General features: G+C 44.9%; 1 protein-coding gene across 2 annotated transcripts in view; it reads left to right on the forward strand.

Moving 5' to 3' along the window:
- Window positions 1–17,881, forward strand: part of Kdm5c (lysine demethylase 5C) — a 34,017-nt gene extending 16,136 nt beyond the window's left edge. Inside the window, exons 13-26 of one of the 2 annotated variants that reach the window (XM_004873500.4) lie at window positions 7,337–7,456; window positions 7,565–7,759; window positions 10,788–10,969; window positions 11,048–11,172; window positions 11,297–11,444; window positions 12,180–12,285; window positions 12,935–13,293; window positions 13,992–14,130; window positions 14,605–14,784; window positions 14,954–15,091; window positions 15,277–15,876; window positions 16,152–16,221; window positions 16,382–16,581; window positions 16,690–17,881. In XM_004873500.4, the coding sequence (XP_004873557.1) occupies window positions 7,337–7,456; window positions 7,565–7,759; window positions 10,788–10,969; window positions 11,048–11,172; window positions 11,297–11,444; window positions 12,180–12,285; window positions 12,935–13,293; window positions 13,992–14,130; window positions 14,605–14,784; window positions 14,954–15,091; window positions 15,277–15,876; window positions 16,152–16,221; window positions 16,382–16,581; window positions 16,690–17,055 (2,928 nt within the window). In that variant the 3' untranslated portion in view covers window positions 17,056–17,881. Of the gene's footprint in view, window positions 1–7,336; window positions 7,457–7,564; window positions 7,760–10,787; window positions 10,970–11,047; window positions 11,173–11,296; window positions 11,445–12,179; window positions 12,286–12,934; window positions 13,294–13,991; window positions 14,131–14,604; window positions 14,785–14,953; window positions 15,092–15,276; window positions 15,877–16,151; window positions 16,231–16,381; window positions 16,582–16,689 lie in introns of both variants that reach the window. The other variant, XM_004873501.4, reaches the window with a different exon arrangement.
- Window positions 17,882–18,664: the final 783 nt, after the last annotated feature.

The raw sequence follows: 18,664 nt of genomic DNA on the forward strand, positions 1-18,664 counted from the left end.
TAGAATTGATTAGCATCAGCCAGTTTTCCGGTATGGATCTTAAAATAGCCTGATCAGCAGTCCTGTTAGAATAAATATTAGTACATCCTCCATTTCCTCTTTATTCTTATTCTGTGCTGCTATTCTTTCCTACTCCCTTTCGCTTATCTATACTACTATTCCTTGGTCACCTGTACAGTAAGTCTTCTGACTAGGTCAGTGGTTCTCACCTCAGTTTTCATGTTGTGTTGACGTGCTATGTCCTGTGAATAATATTGTTACGTACTATATTTAACCAAGGATCTAGGGAATTGGACAGGAGAAGAGGCAGCCTACAACAGCTCAGACAACCTTTCTCCTCTCAGAGGGCACTCTCCTCCCTCTCTGCCTCACTCCTGTTAAGGATAATTAGACTTAATTATCAAGGAGTGCTGGAGGTAGAGTGCCTGCTTAGCATGTGTGAGACCCTGGGTTCAATCTCGACAGCACCACAAACACACACAAAAAAACGATGAACAAAGGCCCTTATAATTTCTGCTTCTTCTCAAGCAGACATTAGAGCTGAGAGTGGTAGCACACACCTGTAATCCCAGCACTTGGGAGGCTGAGGCAGGAGGATTGATGCGAGTCTGAGGCCGGCTTGAGCTATGTAGTGAGACACCATCTCAAAAAACAAAAAAATCAAGCAGACATTGGGTCTGACTTTTTTTGGACTTCCCTCTTTGTCTCCCATAGCACAGTATCAGTCCTTGTCTATAACGTCAAGGAAAACTGTAGGAATAAAAGAAGATTCTCTTAAGGATTCAGGCAGCCAAGATGCACATATATAAGTCATGTATATGTTCAGTCTTTATCTCTTTTTAGAAAAGTTATCATAAACTTTTAAACATGTACTCTTTGCTTCCACCTCTACAGCATTTGTCTTGCTCGTGGCTCACCAGCTTCTCTGGCCACCTGTTGCTTTAACACCTTGCTCGCTATCTGCCCTGCCTTTCCTATAAGTTCCTAGCATCTCTAGGCCTTTGTTTGGACTTGGCAGTATTCCCCCAGTCTAGGACATCTGTGATTGTCATGTTCTCATACTAGCAAGCTATAGTTTAGCCAGCTGGAGCTCCCCCTTTGAGCTCTTTTTAGCCCCCTGTCCCACTCTGCCCCCTTCCCCTACCTTCTCCTTTGGTGAGAGAAGGCCATTTCCTTTTTTTTTTTTTTTTTGGTACTGGGGATCGAACTCAGGTCCTTGCGCTTGCAAGGCAGGCGGTGGAACCACTGAGCTAAATCCCCAACCAGCCATTTCTTTATATAGATATATGTCATAAGTATTATTTAAAAAAAGAAACATGCCTCCTTTATAAAAAAATGTAGAGGTCTTCCCTACTCCCTTCATTCTGAATATTTTGTTATGTTTCCCTAAGTTGTTTTTCTATATAAATTTTGGTGTATTAATAATCAGTGTATGGATTTTATAATCTCTTGTAAGTTTGGTGGTCTAGAACTGCGCTGTCCAATTTGGTAGCCACTGGCCACTTAAGATTATTGAGCATTTGAAATGTGGTTGGTCCCAGCTCAAGTGTGCTGAAAGTATAAAATATCTATTGGATTTCAAGACTTATTATGAAACAAAGAATGTAAAGTATCTCACTAATACTTTTGTATACTAGTTATACATTGAAATCATAATATTGTGTCTTTGTTAAATAAAATATATTGAAATTAATTTTACCTGTTTCTTTTTACTTTTTTAACGTAGCTACTAAAGAACTTAATAGTGCATATGTGCTAGTGTATTTCTCTTGGACAGCGCTGGTCTAGAACAATTTTATACCTCATTTTTAAAAAAACATTTATCAAAGTATGGCTTACATACCATAAAATTCACCCATTTGAAGTGCCCGATTCAGTGAATTTACATAGCTGTCCTGCTGTCACCACAATCCAGTTTTCAAATATTTCTGTCACCCCAGAAATACCCCTTATGCCCTTTTGCAGTCACTCTCCATTCCACCTTCTAGGACTAGACAACCACTTGTCTCTTTTCTGGCCAGTTTATATAAATAGAGGAATAATAAAATGGTCTTTTGTGAAGGACTTCTCTCACTTAGTATGTTGTCCTAGTTCATCCATGCTGCAACATGTATCAGGACTTCATTCCTTTTAAGGTCTTAACAGTATTTGCTTTACCAGTAGAACGTTTTGGGTTTTTAATTTTTGGATAATTTGTATTTACCATTGTCAACAGCTACAGAATGTGAGGAGAGTAAAATCACATAGGAAACAGTAGAGTAACATTGCCAAAATGAGGGTATGGGTTCAGGTGAAGAGTCAGGAACGTTAGGTTTAACTCTTGGCTCAGCTACCTGAGGCTTCTCTGGGACTAGATCATTCAGCAGATATTGCTAGGGTGTGTTCTGTTTCCAAAGCCTCTGGTTCACACCTTGCAAGATCAGTGAACCAGTCCTTGCCTTTGGGTATGCACGGTCTAGTCAAGTGGAGGAATAAATAAGTGGCATAAAGTGTAAGAAGTGCTACAAAAGAACAGGCTGGGTCATTTAGGAGTGGATGTCAGGAAAGAATTTGTAGAAGTAGTGGTCCTTCACAATGGGAATTAGTCTGTCAGAGCTGTGGTTTTACCATGGCATTTATCTTAGCATGAGGATTCAAGTGAGAGGCTCAGCAGAGGTTTGACATGGTCAGATTTGCATTTTGGGGAATATAGTTCTGGTGATTGGTAGTGCAGGCCAGTGCAATAATACAGGCAAGGAGTGTTTAGAGGCTGATGTTGCCTCTAAGCAAGAATTGATTTAAGGGCCGGGGGATTTAGCTCAGTGGTTCTGCCGCCTGCCCCACAAGCGCAAGGACCCGAGTTTGATCCCTGTTACCAAAAAAAAAAAAAAAGAATTGATTTAAGAAGAAAAGTAAAAGAGGTGACAGGTGACAGCTGATCCACATTTGTATGTATGATCCATACAAATGTGGGGATACATTCATGAATGGGAAGATTTAAAATCATTAGGATGTTAATTTGCCCCAAATTAATCTAAAATCGTAGCAGAGGATTCGTTAAGTTGAAGGGTATAAAGATTTTAGATTCTTGGGGGGGGGGTGTGCTTTTGGGGCTTTTTGAGACAGGGTAGTTGAGTCTGGCCTTGAACTTAGAATTCAGTATGTACCCCAGGCTGGCCTCAAATTCATGGCAATCTTCCTGTCTCAGCCTCCCAAGTGCTGGGATTACAGGGGTGGGCCACCACTCCTAGCTCATTTTAGGTTCTTTTTTATTTTTTTGGTACCAGGGATTGAACTCGGGTCCTTGCGCTTGCGCAGCAGGCGGCAAAACCACAGACCTAAATCCCTGGCCCTCATTTTAGGTTCCTGATAACAAATTTACACGCTGGTGTATAGCTCAGAGCCCTAGGTTCAGTCCGCAGCACTCCCTTCAGCCCATCTCACCAAAATACTAGAGGGGAGAATTTATTGATTCCTTTGCCAGCACTGTACCTGTGTCACCATGTCTTTGCCAGCATTGAATGTTCATCTTTAAAAACTTGCTGAGGCTTTTTGGTAAAGAGACTAAATATATACGTACATGGCTACTTCCATTCCTTACTGAAACAAGTAAAATGACAGAAAGCAATGTTTTTTTAAGATAAAAAAAAATCACAGAGATGGAGAAAATGATAAAATTCTTCAAACTAGAAAATAGATAAGAAAATAATCTTAAACCAGTACTGAGAACTTCTGAGAAGGAACCTGATTTATAACTCATAATCCCCCAAAAGTTTGTGGTACTGGGCTTTCTAGGGGTAAAGATGGATGGTATGAAAGTAAGGATTGGCTCATGTGTAGGTAAGAAACTGATCTCTGCCAATGCTGGGTAGCTAGAAATGTGACCCTGCCTGTGTGTAGTAAAAGACTGGGGATTTGTTTTGAAGGAGTTAAAAAAGAGAGTCTCTGGGTTGAGGTCTTCTAGGTACAGTTGAAAATAGAGTTGTAGTGAAAATAGTAGGATTTTATCATTGTGTATATACTAGATGCTGAGGTTCCTAGTAGTCTTCCGTCACTTGAGTGTTAGAACACTGGCAGCCAGGCCTTTTTTCAATGGGCAAAAGATGTTAGGATTTTCTTTGGGGAATGTGACTGGCCTGAGAGGAAAAGCCTAGTTTCGTAAACTAAATGACTCAGCTGGATGGATCACCCTACAGTGACACAATTGCCAAACTTCACCTGTGTACTCAGAGCTTTTGTTCAGCTTTTTCATCTCTTCCTCTTTGAAATTTTTTTAAAAATTAATTTATTTTGGAGACAGGGTCTTGCTGTGTTCCCAGCCTGGCCTCAAATTCCTGGGCCCAAGTGATCTCCCCACCTTAACCTTCCTGAATACCTGGGATTACGTACATGTGCCACCACACCCAGCTTAATCTCTTCCTTGTATGTACTCAAGGTATGATTAAAAAAATACGGTGAATGTTTAAATTTTTAAAAAGATCATTACAGTAAAAGACACATTGCCATTAATCCTATTCAAAATACTCTCCCTTGCTTCATGCATGCTTACCATTCTCGCCATTTTCTGAAGCAGTTTTGGAAGTCATTTTTCATGTCTTTAGTTGCCCTGTTGTGGCTACCTCCATATCTTGAATTGACTCAAAACATTTACCTTTCATGATCATTTGGACTTTGGGGAAGAACAGTAGAATTTACCGTATTTTTTTATCACACCTTGTAAAGACACGAAAAAGGACTTCGAGAACTGCTTCAGAAGGTGGCACAAACAATGGGATAAGTGTGTTTGAAGGAAAGGGGAGGGGGATTAATGGCAATGTGGTTTTTACTGTAATGCATTTTTTAAAATATTTGAATAGTCATTGTGTATTTTTAGTCACATCTTGTAAACAGGCTACCACAGATTGACAGTCAACCAAAGACACTCTAGAAAATGAAATAAAACCAGACAGGAAGAAAGTACCTTGGAAAAACAGGCTAGCCAGGGAGAAATAAACCTCAAAAGGGAAAGAAACTTCATTTCTTCAGAGACAAGCATATATAGTAGTCATCCCTTGTCCATAGTTTTCCTTTCCAAGATTTCAGCTACCCACAGTCAAAGCAGTCAAAAATTTTACATGGAAAATTTCAGAAATAAATTGTTCATAAGTTTTAAATTCCATGCTGTTTCTGATGAAATGTCATGCCATCGTGCTGTATTGCATCTAAGGCATGAAACATCCCTTCATCTGGTGTATTCATGCATTATACATTTTCCTTGTTAGTCATTTAATAGTTGTCTTGGTTATCAGATTGACTGTTGAGATATTCAAGGAACCCTTGTTTTACTTAAGAATGGCCCCAAAGCACAAGAGGAGTGGTGCTAGCAATTCAGATATCCCAAAGAAAAGCTGTAAAGTGTTATATTTAAATGAAAAGGTGAAAGTTCTTGATTTAAGGAAAGAGAAAAATGCTATGGTTGCCAAAATCTATGGTAAGAATAAATCTTCTGTGAAATTGTTAAGGAGGAAAAAGAAATTTATGCTAGTTTTGCTATCATACCTCAAACTGCAGAAGTTATGACCACAGTGTGTGGTGATATTTAATTAAGGTAGAAAAGGCATTAAATTTTTATGTATATAATAGGAAAAAATATGTTATATGTGGGGTTTGGTACTATTTGAAATTTTAGACATCCATCGGAGGTCTTAAAATGTATACTCCTTGGATAATGTGAGTCTGGTATACCGCAAACAGGAAAGAGGAATAGTATACTGTTAAAAAAAATACTAAGAGGGCCAGGGTTTTAGCTCAGTGGTTCCGCTGCCTGCCTCTCAAGCGCAAGGTGCCGAGTTCGATCCCCAGTAACAGCAACAACAAAAAATACTAAGAACTATTTAAAAAGAGTATATTAAGTTCTTAGAGATTAAAGTTATGATAATAAAAGTGACAAACTTAAAAAAGACAGACAAATAGTTGAGGAAATCTCCCAGAAAATGAAATGAAAAGGTAAAAAATGGGGAAAGGTATAGAAAATTAAGTTGTCTAGGAATTTCAATATTCAAATAGGAAATATGAAAAGTTGAAAACAGGGTGGAATCTTTAATGCAGTGTTTCAAGAAAATTTCATTGAACTGAAAGATTGTTTCCAGAGTCAAAGGTCCTAACCAGTACATGAGTAAAAATAGATTCATACCAAGATATATCTTGTGATATATCTAACCCTAGGACCAAAAGAATCCTATGAACTTATTTAGAGAAACAGGTTTAATCAAGTATTAGAAACTAGAATGGCTTCAGACTTTTCAGCAGCAACACTGGAATCTGGAAGACTAAAACAAACCTTTAAAATGATTTTCATCTTTGAATTCTACTTGTAGTCCAGTGTAAGAATAGAGATATTTCCTTTACCCCTAAAAAGGGTCCTTCCCACCTCTTCCTAGGAAGCTGTTGGAGGAAATGTTCAAGCACAGCAAAAGAGTAGACCAAGGAAGAAGACCTAGGATCTAGGAAACAGATGATCTGTCAGAGGAGTGTGAGGATCCAGGGAGGACAACTGGTTCAGATTGGAACTGATCGGAATGCTGTGTTGTGAGAGTTCTATAGAAGGTGAAAATTAATAGGAAAGGAGATTGGGATATTTGTGAGAAAGTTAGGGTTTAAATTACTATTATATGCATAGAAAACAAAGCAAATTGAAAAACAGGCTGTTTTTAAACATAGTCCAGAAGCATATTATTTAGTGTTATTAAATTCAATGCCAAAATAATTAGAAGAGGTCAAAGTGATTGGCTGTGGGGAGAGAGGAATGGCAGCCCAAGCCTGCTAATTTTATGACATATCTTCTAGAACCATTTGACACTTGAATCTGCGCCTGTGCCCCATAAAAGTATCATAAAAAGCTTGGCCAACTTAATGATAAGTGATACATACCCATTACAAGGGAAGTCTGGGAGGCCTAGGCAGGAAGATTGCAAGTTTGAGCCCAGCTTGGTCATCTTAGCAAATAGTGAAACCCGTCTCAAATTTAAAAGTACATAAATAAGGAAAGAAGGGCTAGGATAGAGCTCAGTACGAAGGTCCTGGGTTCAATCTCCGATACTGAGAGGAAAAAAATTACTTAGGGAAGTCAAAATAATCTGAATAATCTCCTAAATCTATTTCCAACTTGTTACTCAAATCTTCCTGTCATCAATCAACACAGATTAGAACCTTGAGAGACTGATGGCTCTCCTTTCAGAGTTGGAGGGCCTGGGATTCTGTTGTCAGGTTGTGTTCCCTGAGGCTTTCCTTTTTCTCCTTAAGGACCCTGCATTTAGGTCTGGTTTCTGCAGGCTAGAAAACCTCTATCTCAGTGTCCTTTGCCATTTTTTTACCTCAGGTTGTCCGCACAAACCAGTGTGCAGGAGAATTTGTCATCACCTTCCCCCGTGCTTACCACAGTGGCTTCAACCAAGGCTACAACTTTGCTGAGGCTGTCAACTTTTGCACTGCTGACTGGGTGAGTCTGGAATGTGATGGGATAGCAGGAAGAACAGGAAGGTTTTGGGGAAGCTGAGGCACCACTGCCTTCAGACTTGGCCACATTTAACCTTGAACCTGTCCACAGCTGCCAGCTGGGCGCCAGTGCATTGAACATTATCGCCGGCTCCGAAGATACTGCGTCTTCTCCCACGAAGAGCTCATCTGCAAAATGGCTGCCTGCCCTGAGAAGCTGGACCTGAACCTGGCAGCAGCTGTGCATAAGGAGATGTTTATCATGGTGCAGGAGGAGCGGCGTCTGCGAAAGGCTCTTCTGGAGAAGGTTGGTGGTGGGAAAATGCCCTGTGCCAAATACCCTAGCCCGGTGGAGATTGAGGGAGACGGGAGATACCAAAAAGTTGGAGTGTAGTGAAAAGAACTAGATGCATCTAAATTGGAAACCACATTCCATTCTCTGCTCTACCCTTTACTGGCAACCTTGGACAAGTTTACTTTCACTGAGTATCACTTTCCCCACCTGAAAACAGCAATTATGGTAATGCTTATCTTTTTGGATGGTGGTGTGGATCAGCAATAATGTTTATTCAATAACTGACCTATAACAGGTGATGGCATAGCAGCTGTTCATCATTATTTAGATAACCTAACATGATGAGCTGGCATTTGAAACCTCCACTACCAGTTATGTAGGTGACCTTATCAAGTTACTTAAACTCTCATCGTCTCACTTTCCAACTCTGTAAAATGAAAATAAATACTTAACTTGCAAGGTAATTGTAAAGCTTGAGTGAGGTGATCTTTGTCAGATTATCTATTACTACCTTGGCAGTGTAGCAGCATTGGTAATACTAATACATGAAGAAAGTGATTGAAGTATGGAATGTTTCATAGGAAATGTTATTTTTTACATTCACATGGTTCAGTAACTAAAACTAGGACAATAATACTACCAAGTAGAAAACAGTCTTACTTCAATACATTTCTCTTAAGCATGTGTCAATTGTGTGTGTAGATGAGTAAAAGCTGCTATAGGCACTCCACTCATGTAGGTTTGAAGCTCCCTACTTGCCCTATTAGGGAATTGACTTTGTGAGGGTCTTTCATAAGATTACAAAGGAAAGCAGTGCCTAGCATGTACCAGGCCCTAGGTTTATCCTCAGCACTGGAAAAAAAAATCCTGAGTGATTGTTTGCTGCCTGGTTGTGGTAATACTTTTCTTAATTGTAATTTTTTTTTTTTTTTGTACCGGGGATCGAACTCAGGACCTTGCATTTGCCAAGCAGGTGTGGCGCCACTGAGCTACATCCCCAGCCTACTAATTATATTTATAACTTTCCTGTGAGCAGGGCTGTACACAGAATTTCAGCTACAGTAGCATTAGAAGTCTGGGGCCTCATGGTGTTAGTTGATGAGCTCCTCTGCTTTTCCAGGCATCATTTCCTTTCTCTGTTTATTGCTGTTACTAAATGGTGGCCCTGTGGCTATGTCATTTCATGAAACAGAGCCAAAGCAAGACGGGGAAAATAGACCTTCTACCTATCTTGACATTTAGAATCTGTACCCTTTTTTTTTTTTTTGAGAAAGGGTTTTGCTATGTAGACCAGGCTGGCCTTGAACTCACAATGATCTGCCTGCCTCCAAGTGCTGGGATTACAAGTGTGCACCACTACGCCCAGCATGAATCTGTACACTTAGCCCTTAACCCAGAGAGGGTTTCTAGACACCATTCCTAGTCTTGAAATCCTTAAGAGTTGATGTATGTTTGAGTACTTTTCTGGAGGAGAGGACTCAGTTTACATCCAATTCTCAAGGAGTCCATGATCCAAAAACTAAGGGCTTCATCTTTATAACATTGCTGGCTTTGGAGTCAAAATTGACTGCAGTCAGGGCCGGGGATTTAGCTCAGTGGTGCCAATGCCTGCCTCACAAGTGCAAGGTCCTGAGTTCAGTCCCCGGTAGCAAAAAAAAAAAAAAACTGACTGCAGTCAAATCCTCCTTTGACAAGTTACTGACTCTCTGAGACTTAGTTTCCTCCTTGGCAGATGCGATGCACTTCTGAGATATTTTCTTGTCTAAAAATTTTCTCTGATGTGAGAAACTGAAAATGTAAATGAGGACCAAAATGTATAATAGATATTGTGAAATAGGAAAATGTTCAGATGGGTAGGGGAACTAGGGAGGGGGGAGAGGGAAAGGGAAAAAATGAGAAAAGGAAAAAATGAAAACAAAGCTTTTGTAAATAAAGAAGGGAAGAGGGCTTGAAAGGAGAGTAGGGGAATGGGAAAAAATATAAGAATTAAGATATATCATGTATGGCTACAAATTCCCTATGATGAATGTCATAATTATGTATACCTAAAATGTACCAATAAATTAATTATTTTTAAAAATTAGAGCTGTTAATAAACTAGAGCTAATGAATGTTTGTTGAGCACTTAATTTCTAAGTGCTAATCCAATTAAGTCCTTAGTTGCTTTTTTCACTCATAACAACCCAATGAGGATGCTACTGTAATCTTCATCTTACAAGATAAGGAAACTGTGACTCAGAGAGATTTGAATAATTTACTCACAATCACACATCTGATGAGTGGTGGAGGAGGATTTGTAATTTGTAGTGGGCTCATAGCTTATGTAATGGTTAGTTGTTACAGTCAGTGTATAAAACAAAATTCTTTATAGAGTTAGTATTTTCCTGTAAAATCCATAAAGCTGCCCATAGGGTGTAGCATTGTGTTGTCTTTCAGTTACTCCAATAATCCCTGGCTTTTTCTTCAGGTTTGGAATGGATTGCTTTTTTTTTTTTTTTTTCCTGCGCAACCAGTGAAGTCATTGGTTTAGGTTTAGAAGCCATGTTCTTAGACAAAAGTTCTATCTTTAAGTCCTGGAAACAAGGGGAGGCAGTTGAATTTCTGTAAGCTATATAGATGCAGGCAGTGTCTCCTGCCTGCTAAGCAGCTAGCATAGTACCCAAAACAGCTGGTACCAAATAACGGGAAGCCAGCATTTTCCCCAGGACACACCCTACATTTTTACCTTTTAAGGGCCTTATGCTTTACCACTTTCCCAAAAGGCCCTTAATTTTGTTCAGAATCTTACTTGATTTTTCTCCTCTGTAAAATTCTGTCTGCTTCAACACATACTGATTTTGCCTTGGTCTATCTTATTTCCCCCATTTTGAGTGTCTGGGCTTAACAAAGGGCAGGTGTGCTCTGTGACCTGCGATCTCCCAACCCCCATGACTCTCAGCATAGCTCTGAGTCTTAACGTAGGGCTCTGTGGCAGCTGAGATGGGAATTTCTGCCACCCTCTCTGGTTTTGCATAATGCCTATGGGGTGGAATGTCTTTAGGGTATCACAGAGGCTGAGCGAGAGGCTTTTGAGCTGCTCCCAGATGATGAGCGCCAGTGCATCAAGTGCAAGACCACATGCTTCCTGTCTGCTCTGGCCTGCTATGACTGCCCAGATGGTCTTGTCTGTCTTTCCCACATCAATGACCTCTGCAAGTGCTCCAGCAGCCGACAGTACCTTAGGTGAGCATGGGGCCTGAGGAGGTAAGACGAGGAGGGACCAGAGCTGGACCAGGCATGCCCTTTCTTCTTTTCCTTCAGGTATCGGTACACCTTGGATGAGCTTCCCGCCATGCTACACAAGCTGAAGGTTCGAGCTGAATCCTTTGATACCTGGGCCAACAAAGTTCGAGTGGCCCTGGAGGTGGAGGATGGGCGGAAGCGCAGTGAGTGATGGGGGGTCGGAGGGACTCTACAGGCAAGTTCTCCCTTTTCTTCTGTACCCCCAGGCCCTTTCGTCTGCCTTTATTCAAAACTGCCTACTGCTTGCTGCTCTTATTTTCCCTCTAGGCCTTGAAGAGCTGAGGGCACTGGAGTCTGAGGCCCGTGAGCGCAGGTTTCCTAACAGTGAGCTCCTACAGCGGCTGAAGAACTGTTTGAGTGAGGCAGAGGCCTGTGTATCCCGGGCTCTGGGACTGGTCAGCGGCCAGGAAGCTGGGTATGCCAGCATAATGTGTTGGATCTCAGCAAGCCTGCTGAGGTTCCAGTGCCCAGGAGAAGTGCTATGAGCGGTGGACTCTGAATGCCTTTGGATACATAGAACAGTAGCAGGAAGTTGTCGATCACTGTAGTGTGAGATGTTTTGGAAGGGATTGGAAAGGGCAAGAAGACCAGAAAACTTTCCATGGAGAGGAGAACCTCACTGATAAGAAAGCTAAAAGTGTTTATTTTTATCAGCACCAAAAGATTTGAGAGACAGGCCAAGGGATTTTGTGCGGAGGGACGAATGAGTTGTGCAAGGTTTGGGGGCAAAAATAGTACACCGACATATAAATCTGAGCATAGCTACACAGCTTTGGGTTCACATTAGAGGATGGATTGAAAATTCAGAAATTCAGGGGCTGGAGGTGCAGCCCAGGGGTAGAGTGCTTGTTCTAGCATGTGTAAGCTCCTGCTTCCATCCCCAGCACTGAAAAAAAGAAAAGTGCAGCTTTTGTTACCATCAGTTAGTTTCTAAGCTCTTTCTACCCTTGAAAAAAAAAATTTTCCTCCTAATTTTTTTTTCCTTCATCCTGTGAAGATACTTAATATTTTAAAACCCTCCATTATAGCTTTGGCAATTGGGGGAATTCTGGGGTTTGAGATTAAGGTGGATGGCTGTGGTGAGGAAAGTAAGGAGATGGAGGGAGGGGACTGGATTTGGCCCTAAAAGCCAACATTCGAAACTTCATAGCCCCCACAGGGTGGCTGGTCTACAGATGACCCTGGCTGAGCTCCGGGCCTTTCTGGACCAGATGAACAACCTGCCTTGTGCCATGCACCAGATTGGGGATGTCAAGGTGAGGAGGGATGGGCTGCTGAGGGATTAGGGATATCCAAGAACCTGAGCAGCGGGCCACTGAGGACTCCCTTAGCAAGGTTGAAGTACTTCAGTGAGACACAATGTACATGTGACAAAATAGGTGATATGATGCTGGGGTCTAGTGACTGCCTCTTAGACGTGGGATCTGAGAGGTGCCAGGGGAATGAGAAAAAGATGCAGAGTCAAGGGAGGGTTTACTAGAAGTGGAGGAGAAAGAGTTAACAAAGGTGCTTGTTGGACCTGGAAAGTTGAGCAAAGTTCATGAAGGTAGAGGAAAGTGGGATGGAGAGGGTAGTGGACACCAGTGTGAGCATGAGAGTTTGTATGAGGACTAAGCATAGTGTTGAATTTTTTAGGGCAGAGAGTCTCTTGGTGCTAAGGGCAGAGTCCTTTACAGAGATAAATGAAATGCAACCTCTATTAATCTAGTAGTGTGGTCCAGGAATGTGCATTTTAACATATTCCCCAGGGCATGTTAATGAGCAGTCAGTGGAGAAAGAGAGCCTAGCCCATATTAAACTCCCTTTTCCCAAAAGATTGGAGGGGAAGAAAGTAGTGGGGCAAGGGTATGTGTTGGGATCTCTAAATGGGCTCAGCTGAAGTGTTTGTTCTTTGTGTATTGGTAGGGTATTCTGGAACAGGTGGAGGCCTACCAGGCTGAGGCCCGTGAGGCCTTAGCCTCACTGCCCTCCAGTCCAGGGCTGCTGCAGTCTCTGTTGGAGAAGGGGCAGCAGCTGGGGGTGGAGGTGCCTGAGGTCCAGCAGCTCCAGCGGCAGGTGGAACAGGCGAGATGGCTGGATGAGGTAAAACGCACACTGGCCCCATCAGCCCGAAGGGGCACCCTGGCCGTCATGCGAGGACTGTTGGTTGCAGGTGCCAGTGTAGCCCCCAGCCCTGCTGTGGATAAGGCCCAGGCTGAGCTTCAGGAGCTGCTGACCATTGCAGAACGCTGGGAGGAGAAAGCTCACCTCTGCCTGGAGGCCAGGTGGGTCCAGTTCTTCCCTTCCCTAATACACCCTTCAGAGTTTAGTAGAGAAACTAAAGATGACAGCCATGGATGGCCTTGAACATCAATTTCTGTGTTGGTGTCTCTCTTCCCCACTTCTGTTCTCTGTCTTGTCTTTTTTTTAAGTACCGGGGATCGAACTCAGGTCCTTGGTCTTGCAAGGCAGGCGGTGGAACCACTGAGCTAAATCCCCAGCCCTTGTCTTTTTTTTTTTCCCCTAAACTCCTTATACACAGAGAGGCAGAGACCGTCTCTGATGCTGTTGGAGAACCAGTGATATACTATATAGAGGACTAGCCCTGTAGGCTGGCATATGCATGTGCATAGAAGCACAAGTAGCAGGCGGATGGGCAGGTGTTTGTAGAAAAACACCACACATAGGCAATCTGATAGACTAAAGCCATGGGTTACACACCTGGTTTGTGTAGGTGCTGCCAGCAGGCCAACAGACTGGCAGACAAGCAGCATGTGAGAGCTATGGCAGGATACATGAGTGTGTGCATTCTGGAGGAAGCAGGATTGGCAGGCATCCATAGACAGGATACAAGCATGTAGGCCCAGGTGGCAGCAAGAATAACAAGCATCCAAGGGGTTCATGCACATAGATCTGGTGGTCAGGCTGGGTTTCTGGTCAGTAAACCATATCAGACTGAGGCCCTCTTTTTCCCTACCTTTAGGCAAAAACATCCACCAGCCACACTCGAGGCCATAATCCGTGAAGCAGAAAACATCCCTGTTCACCTGCCCAACATCCAGGCTCTCAAGGAGGCTCTGGCTAAGGCCCGGGCTTGGATTGCTGATGTGGATGAGATACAAGTGAGTTGCCCCCAAACACATAACCCAGAACTGTCCAGCTTGTCCATTGTCCATTGTTGGTTTGAGTGAGCTAGAGAAAGGGGCCATGGGACACATTGTAAGGAGGCAAATTGTGAGCCGTGTGAGAAGAGGAATTGTAAGGCTGGCCTAAAGGAAATTGGGGTGCTAGTTAAGATGTGGATAGTAGGGCCAGGAGGCATGTGGTATGAGCGTGGAGTAGGACATGTGCCTCAAGGCAAGTGGAAGAGACAAACTACAACAGAAAGCTAATCTGTTGGTCCAGAAGACTGACTGGATACCTGGGGCTGAGTCTGGATGCAGGCATGTGGGAGAAAGCCAAGTATGTGGTCCTTAGGATTATACTGGTTATTTTCTGACTGAGGCCAATCCATCCTGCTAGCTTGGGCCCAGGCATGAAGTAAGCCTCAGGTGTTGGCACATTGAACTTTGGCTTTCTGTCGCTCCCATCTTTAGAATGGTGACCACTATCCCTGTTTGGATGACTTGGAGGGCCTGGTGGCTGTAGGCCGGGACCTCCCTGTGGGGCTGGAGGAGCTGAGACAGCTGGAGCTGCAGGTACTGACAGCCCACTCCTGGAGAGAGAAGGCCTCTAAGACCTTCCTCAAGAAGAATTCTTGCTACACACTGCTGGAGGTGAGGCCTGGCACCTTGATCCACAGCCTCTCCTTACCTGGACTGGCTATTGCAGACAGCTCATATGAGAACATGAGCTTTTTTGGAGGAGGGCACCAGAGAGGGAGGAGTGGAGAGGGTATGGGCAGTAGGGAAGCCTGGTCATTTTCCCTCTGTCTGCCTGCCCCAGGTGCTCTGCCCGTGTGCAGACGCCGGCTCAGACAGCACCAAGCGCAGCCGGTGGATGGAGAAGGAGCTGGGGTTGTACAAATCTGACACAGAGCTGCTGGGGCTGTCTGCGCAGGACCTCAGGGACCCAGGCTCTGTGGTAAGAAGCTTAGACACAGATGGGTGAAGAGCTTGGCAAGGATAGTGTCAAAGCTGGGTGACCATGGGCAGACCTCTTGCTTCCTGACCCTCAGTTCTCCAACTTTGGGAGTGGGGTGTTGAAGGGACCAGAGAATATAAGGGAAAAGCTGCTGACCTACTCTCCTCCTGTCCTGGACATGGCAGATTGTGGCCTTCAAGGAGGGGGAACAAAAGGAAAAGGAAGGTATCCTGCAGCTACGTCGTACCAACTCAGCCAAACCTAGTCCCCTGGCGTCATCAACCACAGCCTCTACTGCAACCTCCATCTGTGTGTGTGGGCAAGTGCCAGCCGGGGTGGGAGCTCTGCAGTGTGACCTGTGTCAGGACTGGTTCCATGGGAGGTGTGTGTCAGTGCCCCATCTCCTCAACTCCCCGAGGCCCAGTCCCACCTCATCCCCACTGCTGGCCTGGTGGGAATGGGACACCAAATTCCTGTGCCCACTGTGCATGCGCTCACGGCGCCCACGCCTGGAGACCATCCTGGCACTGCTGGTAGCCCTGCAGAGACTGCCTGTGCGGCTTCCCGAGGGCGAGGCCCTGCAGTGCCTCACAGAGAGGGCCATCAGCTGGCAAGGCCGTGCCCGACAGGCTCTGGCCTCTGAGGACGTGACTGCTCTGTTGGGACGGCTGGCTGAGCTCCGCCAACGGCTACAGGCTGAACCCAGGCCCGAGGAGCCCCCAACTTACCCTTCAGCCCTTGTCTCTGACTCTCTCAGAGAGGGCAGTGGCAAGGATATGCCTAAGGTGAGCTGTGCAGCCCAGCTCTTGTCCTCAAATGCCTGTCTCCTAGACCCTACCACTATGGAGGCTCCAGCTCTGACCCTGTGCTCCAGTTTTCAGTCTCCTTTGGCCCAGCCTCCCTGCCCCATTCTACATCTGTCCAGATCCATAGACTCTGCTCCCTATTGTCAGCTGTGTCTGCCCTCTAGGAAGTGGAGGGTCCTAGGTTTGGGTTTGGGGGAGGAAGAAAAAGACCTGGTTCTTCAGTTACCCTTATCCATTCTTGCTCTCCTTGGCAGGCCCAGGGCTTGCTGGAGAATGGAGATGGTGTGACCAGTCCTGAGAAGGTGACCCCAGAGGAAGGCTCAGGTAAGAGAGGTAGGTCTAGATGTGGTGTGGGTAGTCTATTGACTGGATGTCACTAGAATGACCCATGTGGTTTTCAGCTCTGTTAGGGTGGTCGGGGATAAGATCAAGGTTAGCCTCTAACCCAGCTTGTGTCCATGTCCAACCTTTAACCCACCCCCAGATCTGGAACTGCTGTCCTCACTATTGCCACAATTGACGGGCCCTGTGTTGGAACTGCCTGAGGCAACCCGGGCGCCCCTGGAAGAGCTCATGATGGAGGGGGACCTGCTTGAGGTGACCTTGGATGAGAACCACAGCATCTGGCAGCTGCTGCAGGCTGGGCAGCCTCCAGACTTGGAGCGGATCCACACACTTGTGGAGGTGAGGAAAGAGGTCACGGGCAGGGCCAGGAAGTCAGGCCAAGCAGGCAGGTAGCCCAGGCCTGATGACTGGCCCACAACCTATCTTTCTGCCTGTCTATAATCACAGCTGGAGAAGGCAGAGCGCCATGGGAGTCGGGCACGGGGCCGGGCCCTGGAGAAACGGCGGCGACGGAAGGTGGATCGGGGTGGGGAAGGTGATGACCCAGCTCAAGAGGAGCTAGAGCCAAAGAGGGTACGGAGCTCAGGGCCAGAGGCCGAGGAAGCCCAGGAGGAGGAGGAGCTGGAGGAGGAGACTGGGGTTGAGGCCCCACCTGCACCCCTCCCCACCACTGCCAGCCCCAGCACCCAGGAGAACCAGGATGACTTGGAACCAGCACTAGGGGCCTCTTCAGACCCCTCTGCCTCCTTTTCTACTCTGACTTCCCAGCTGCATATGTCCTGCCCACAGCAGCCACCTCAGCAACAATTGTGACAGTGGCTGAGCCTAGCACAGACCCCAACCGACACCCCCTGCCTTGGCCTCAAGGATCCTCTTTCTGACCATCAAGCCTGCTTTTTGGAGTTGGGCCAGTAGGGGGGGAAGGCCACCCCCCTTCCTTACAACCCCCCCCCCCAAGTCCTTTGACTTTTATATTCTGACTCCAAGGTATTCAGACCTCAGCTCCTGGGGGCCGGCCCCTGGAGTTCCCCATCCCTGGTAACCTCTAACCAGCATTCCCAGACACCTGAGACAGACAAATAGGCAGGGGGCCAGGGGGGCAACTGGGGCTGGGCCAGCACCATTCCAGAGACAAGGCCAGTGCATATGCAAGCTGGGGGCGGGGGGGGGGGTTCCTCTTCTTTCTTTCCCCAGTTCTGGCCCTGGCCAAGCCGTGCTACACTAATCTCCCCTCTCTTGCCTCCCCTTTTCCATTTCTCCCTCTATCCTTCTCCTCCTCTTTTGTCCCTTTCCTCTTCCCCTGACTGTTCCACCCAGGAGGAGGAAACTTCACATAGCTGTGCTTACAGTTTTTTATTTTAAAAGAATTTGGTTGGGGAGCTAAACAAGGTTCCCTGTGAGCTGAAGAAAGCTTTTGGTGCTTGTCCTCACACCCACCTCAACCCTCCCTCTCTATCCTCCCTGTCTCCTTTCCTCCTCCTGGGTTCCTGTTGTAATAAAAGAAGATTGTTGGTGTGTAACTAATTTGTTCAAAAGGAAAACAAAACAAGAAACTTGGTTCCAACTGAAGCCTATTTTAATTTTATTTTATTATTTTCCTCTTGTTAGAAATAAAACCCTTAGCAACATTTTTTGGAAACACGTTTCTGAAGTGCTTTTCTCTGCAAAGGGGAGAGTGGTGCCTTCCTCACCTATCAGTGGAGCAGCTGTAGTGCTAGTAGGAGTGCTAGGGCTGAGGCCAGGTTACCCTGGATCCTGAGTCCTACCAGCTAAACCTTAGGCAAGACATCCTGGTACTCCCCCAAGTCATTTTCCTGTGAGGTTTGGCGGGGAGGTTCTGGGCCACTCATCTAACCTCAGCAGTTTTCCGCTCTCCAGTCTGTCCTTTGGTTCCCAGAGGTATTTTTTTTTTCATGGCTTTATTGAGGTACAGTTTCCATGCCATACAATTCAGCTGTTTTAAATATGTAATTTGGTGAGTCAGTTAATTCTAAAGTATAGATCTGACTTTGTCACTACTGCTTAAAACTGTGATATTTCATTACCCTTAAAATCAAGATTATATATATAATCTTACTCTTTCTAGAATGCTTTCCTGTCTAATCCATATGCTACATTTAGGGACTCATCCCTGATGTTTCCATTGATTCTGCGCCTCATGAACTGGGACCAAAGCCCAGGTATATGGTTATTTGCAGTTCCTCAGTTCACTTTTTAAAAACTGCTTTATTGAGGTAAAATTCACATACCATACAGTTCACCTACTTGAAGTGTACATTTCAGTGACTTTTAGTATTCAGAGTTGTGCAGCTATCACTGCAAAAAATTTTCGGATGTTTTTATCACCCCCCAAAATTCCACTCTTTAGGTGTCCTTCCTGCTCTCCTCCCCCATTCTACATTTGCATACTCTGGACATTTTA

The sequence above is a fragment of the Heterocephalus glaber genome, unplaced genomic scaffold (assembly GCF_053883595.1).
Source record: "Heterocephalus glaber isolate CG9 unplaced genomic scaffold, H.glaber_assembly_v1.0 deba00001545, whole genome shotgun sequence".
NCBI classification, from domain to species: domain Eukaryota; kingdom Metazoa; phylum Chordata; class Mammalia; order Rodentia; family Bathyergidae; genus Heterocephalus; species Heterocephalus glaber.